Source organism: Frankliniella occidentalis, unplaced genomic scaffold, assembly GCF_000697945.3.
Source record: "Frankliniella occidentalis isolate FOCC.00 unplaced genomic scaffold, Focc_3.1 Scaffold454, whole genome shotgun sequence".
In the NCBI taxonomy this organism is placed as follows: domain Eukaryota; kingdom Metazoa; phylum Arthropoda; class Insecta; order Thysanoptera; family Thripidae; genus Frankliniella; species Frankliniella occidentalis.
This window is the reverse complement of record NW_026267572.1, coordinates 37,578-42,908: the sequence shown is the minus strand read 5'-3', so window position 1 is coordinate 42,908 and position 5,331 is coordinate 37,578. Positions and strand designations below refer to the sequence as shown.

The window sequence follows — 5,331 nt, the reverse complement described above, 5'->3', positions numbered from 1 at the left end:
ATTGGAGTATTTTATGGCATTGATTAAAAGCTTATTCGGTAGTGTAAGGAACGGTGCACAATCGGCTCGCTTACATTACCATGTTTTAATTAACACTAACTGCATTAGAAATTAAAAACAAGACACGAAGAATAAGCGTAAATGTCGCATATTATTCAGCTTGCTGTCGTTCTTGACTCGAACATCGCACGAAAATTTTGAACATATCGTTCTGAAGGTTAATTTTCGGTCTTGAATTTTTGTCTCATACGTTTTACTGTTAAGTGAAAATGTAAGCCGCAGGGATTGACAGAAAGAATGCTAGAAGTGCGAACCATTGTTGGCTTGGCAGGATTTTGCCGATTTTTAGGCGATTTTGATGTTAAATTTCATATTTCTCAAAATTGGCCAGAAGGATTTTAATGAGGCTATAATCAAATGAATTCTAATTTTTGGATTAATTTTTTGTTAAAATTTTATCAAAATCTGTATTACAGCAGTGGCTATAGCCTATTATGAGGGAAAGAAAAAAATTCTAACGCTAACGCGTTAATCGGCCCCTGAAGTTTTAACGAACAATCGTATGCACACGAAGAATAATTATTTAATTAATCACTTCAATAGATTGAGCGTCGAAAATTAGAAAAGAGGGAAGTCGTCAAAACTTGATGGTTAGTGTTGTGGCTCTTCGTTCAGAAGTCACCACAATAACAAAACCAACAGCGAGGAAAGCGCCTTATAGAAACTACTTAGTGGGCATTTCCCGGCAATGGCAACTTTTACTCATAGTTACAATTATTCAAACACATGTCATTTAACCAATTCTGAAATGCACGCGAAATCGATAAGAAGGGGTTATTAAAAGGTGGGTTGAACATTAAAGTGAGGAGAGTGCATCACTCAATTTATCTAAAAACATGAAGCGAGTTCGTTTGCAAAGGTTGGTACTATTGTTAGAAACCACGCCTCCTTTCTACCCAGGATTGTTGTAGCCACGCCCATTTCTAAACAAACTGTGCAGCTTTGATTTTAAAACGGTAGAAGTTGTGATCGGGATATCTTATGGCATCGATTAAAAGCTTGTTCGATAGCTTAAAGAACGATGCACAATCGGCTCGCTTACACTACCCTGTTTAAATCAATACTAACTGCACTAGAAATTAAAAACAAGACACGAGTAATAAGCGTAAATGTCGCATGTTATTTAGCATGCTGTCGTTCTCCACTGGAACGTCGCATGGAAATTTTGAACACATCGTGCGAAAGCCTAATTTTCGGTCTTGAATTTTTGTCTCATACGTTTAACTGTTAAGTGAAAAGGTAAGCCGGAGGGATCGACAGAAAGAATGATAGTGGGAACCATTGTTGGCTTGGCAGGATTTTGCCGATTTTCGTGATAATTTTGATGTTTAACTTTAATTTTCTCAAAATTGGCCAGAAGGATTTTAATGAGGCTATAGTCAAAGGAAATCTAATTTTTGGATTGATTTTTCGATTAAATTTTATTAAAATCTGTTCAACAGAAGTCGCGGTACCTTAATGAATGAGGGAAAGAAAAGAAGAAGCGCTCGCACGCGAGCAGAAAGGCCCCCTTGGGGGGGCCTAAAAAGTTTAGAATGGAGTGGAGTTTAGAGTTGGAGAGAACTGCGTTGTTGACTCGAACATGTACGGAATGTTGAGCTAATTCCAAGATATCACTGAAATATAAAGTGTGCAACTGACACACACTTTAAAGTGTTTAACACCGTGTGACATACTTCTACGTGTGCAACACGAGTTTGAATAGTTGGAAGTGTTCAACAGGCGTGTTGCACACTTTTTAGTGTTCAACTTGAGCGTTGAGCTATAGCGCTCGACGGTCAGGTTGAACATTTTAAAGTGTGCAACACACCTGTTGAACACTTCCAACAACTATTCAAAACTCGTGTTGCACACATAGAAGTGTGCCACACGGTGTTAAACAGTTTAAAGTGTGCGTCAGTTGCACACTTTATAAATCAGTGTAATTTTATTTACTTCAATGCCACACATTTGACCTTTTTGCAATCTGAAGAACATTTTGCTTGATTCGAATGAGTTTTCTGGGAAAAGGCACAGGTTGATGTAAAGCGCTACTTACGCTGTGGTACACGGCCCGCAGGTGGTCGTCTAGCGCGCCCTCCTTGTCTTTGTTTTCCTTAGCGTAACCGTTCTCAGTAATAAATATAGGGACACGATACTCGTCCCAGAGCCATAAAACAGCCTCTCTGATACTCCACGGTGTCATCTGCAACACCGTTGCGTTTTAGAGTTTTGCAATTAACTAAAATCTAATAAAAGCGCAACAGCAATTAGTGTTTAAATACAGAAAAGTAGACTTTTAAATACCTTAGTGAATGTTTTTTCCACATCCTTTCGTGGTCCAGTTAGACTGTTGACTAAGACGTCTACAGCTGCGTCTGTTTGCAGCGATCCGTAATCCGGCCTCCTGGTATCTGCCACAACCTGGCCGTTGTACTGGTTGACGCCCAAAAAGTCGATGGTGCCTTTAACATGTAAATATTAGATGCAGGGGGCAGGGTGTGCGCTACACATCATATCTTCGTAAGATACGAAAAACTGAAGTTTTTTTGGTTACTATACTGTATTTTCACTGGTAAAAACAAGCGTGCAAAATGTGCACACCTACGTGTGCATGCACATCTGCAGATTTTGACATAACGCACGGTAAAAGCAAAGGCCCAATTTTTGAGGGAAAAGGGAAAACTTTGAGGGAGTCAGTAACTTTCAGGGATCTTTCTTGAAAAATAAGAACGACCCTCAAAGTAAGTCACAAATTTTGAGGAAGTCCCTCAAAGTTAGCGTGGCTGCTGCTGCACCTACCTCGCTGCTTTAGAGCTTTGTAACAACTGACCAAATTGTCAGTTGGTCAAATTTAATGTGTTTCTCTGAGTTTTAGAGCTGCGGAACTCGTCCTGCAAAGTTTGATGTGTGTACAATTAAAAAAACGAAACAGATTTTTTAATGGTTTACGTGCTTTCAGGCGTACTTGCACACGTAAATCATTCAAAAAATCAGTTTCTTTTCTTTTTTGAGAAGTTTTGACTGAAAATCCAGACTCTTTACTCTGGATCAAGTTTTCAGAGAAATGTGTCTGAATATTTTAAAGTATATTTTCAGACTATACACTGAATCTACAATTCAGAGTTACTGGTATGAATTTTGAGTGGAAAGTCCACCGGAGGCGGACGAAGCGCACCTGTAGCGGACGCTGCTCCCCACGCAGGTAGCCGGCAGCCGAATGGTTAAGGTTGCGGCCTCCGAACCTAAAGGTTGGCGGTTCGCTCCCAACCAAGGGCAGAACCGAATGGACAGATATGTCCTCACCTGGGCATAGCCCTCTACACCCACAGTTGATAAGTTGCTCGCTATGTGTTCATTTTTAACATTTTCGAAAATATTTTCATACCAGCTGTCTGAATTTTCAGACTAAGTGTTATGGTAAGGCACTACTGAAAGTTCAGACCCGAGTGCAGTCTGAATTTTCAGACTACAGGTCTGTAAAAAAACTTCAGACTAAAAGTACTGAAAATTCAGTAAAACTTTTTTTTACAGTGTGAAACCAGGGGAGTTCCTCAAAGTTTTCCCTTTTCCCTCAAAACATGAGTCATTGTTTTTACCGTGCAGTTGGTCGGCCAATACATCTCTTATTTTGACCCTATGTGTCTAAACTCTGCACACTTGAACTGGTACACCAATCGACGTTCAACGCTTGTTTTACCACTGACCCTCACTCTTCTTACCATTGACTAGAGCGCTTTGCTCAGGTGTGAACACTGGCAGTCGAGACGTAGCTCTCCCTTCCAGACGACTGGCCTCGTCCACCACATTGCGCACCTCGTCAGGGTACTGGCCAGTAACCAGCGGTCCGAACGTTGTGCCGAGCGTAAAAAGGTTGTAGCGACGTGCGGCAGCTACGTCCTCGTACCGAGTGGAGTTGGGCCGCGCGGCATAGGAGATGTTGACGATCCCAATGCGTCCTGCCGATACGACAGAAAAGCACGGGTTGTGACGTTTATGGGTAGCTTTGCAATTTCAAAGTAAATGCTTCGTAGCTACAAAGCATACGAATCCCTGCCTATTTGCAAAGTGTCTGCTGCACAGCATTGCTTAGCAGGATTTTTCCAGAGAAGCCCTCGTTTTTGCCATGGTTGTACCATCCTGACGTAAACACTAAATGCATATATTTTAACTCGAAGCAAAGGTGTCCCTTTGTGGGAGAGCACTGTAAAAAGTTTTCGTGATTTTACGAAAAAAAGTGTTACGAAATGCTTCGTAGAAAATAATTTAGGAAAATATTTCGTTAGGGCCAATTTACGAAACATTTCGTAAAGCTACAAAAATATTTCGTAACGAATGCAAGTAATTTTGGGGTCATATGTTATAAAATTTGACAAAATATGTGCAAATTTCATACCCCTTAGAGCTTTGGATTTTACGAAGCAATTCGTAAAATAACGATGTATGGTAATTGGTTAAAAACGAAGTTTTCGTACTAGAAAATTAACCGAGAAAATTTCGTAAAATCACGAAATTTATTTTTACAGTGAGCCTTAGTCCGAGAAATGGTCGAAGTTATCTAATCAAGAGACCTTTCTGTGAGCTAGCGAACTTCTCCTTGTAGAGCCTGTAGACCCGGGCGTGGGCAAGGATCATACGGTGCAGGCAGTTGTAGTCAGCCCCCGGTTCCGTTTTACGGTTGCCGAAAGGTAGCACAGGACCATCCGGGTCGACCCCCACGCCCACGATAGCCTTAGCCAGAAATTCCATCTGGCCAGCGGCTCCACAGAAGACGTAAGGCTCGTTGAATGTCACCCAATACTGCACCTGAAGTCGCGGAAAGAACAACCAGAGGAGGTCAGGTGTTTACATTTCTCATTCACGGGAAACACAAATGTGTCTGCATGCCACTATTTACCTTGTCACCAAAATACGTGAAAGCAATATCTGCATACTCGACAAAAGCATCAATCATGCGGTCATCGTCCCATCCTCCAAACTCTTTTTGAAGTGCTACAGGATGATCGAAGTGAACCAGGGTCACCTGCAACAACATATTTTTATTATAACAGTGATTCTCAAAAAGCTTTCCGATTCCGAAAAGGCGTCTTTGAGAGCCGACGACGGCCAAACTCGCAGTAACGGGGAAGAGACAAGTGACGGGGCAGACATATGGGGCGGACAAAACTTGAAATCGGAGACAGGGTGGTGGCGAGGCGGACACAAAGTTGGTTATGGGGTGACGGGGCGGACGAAACTTGACATCGGTGACGGGGTGGACATAAGAATGGATTGGGAGGGCGGAGGGGGGGG

General features: G+C 41.8%; 1 protein-coding gene across 1 annotated transcript in view; it reads right to left on the bottom strand.

Annotated features, from left to right (window-relative positions):
* Positions 1-5,331, bottom strand: part of LOC113217877 (myrosinase 1-like) — a 39,357-nt gene that overhangs the window by 30,263 nt on the left and 3,763 nt on the right. Inside the window, exons 3-7 of the mRNA XM_052274851.1 lie at positions 4,937-5,062; positions 4,611-4,845; positions 3,762-3,998; positions 2,347-2,504; positions 2,099-2,245 (exon numbers count right to left, since the gene is read on the bottom strand). Of these exons, the coding sequence (XP_052130811.1) occupies positions 2,099-2,245; positions 2,347-2,504; positions 3,762-3,998; positions 4,611-4,845; positions 4,937-5,062 (903 nt within the window). The remainder of the gene's footprint in view (positions 1-2,098; positions 2,246-2,346; positions 2,505-3,761; positions 3,999-4,610; positions 4,846-4,936; positions 5,063-5,331) is intronic.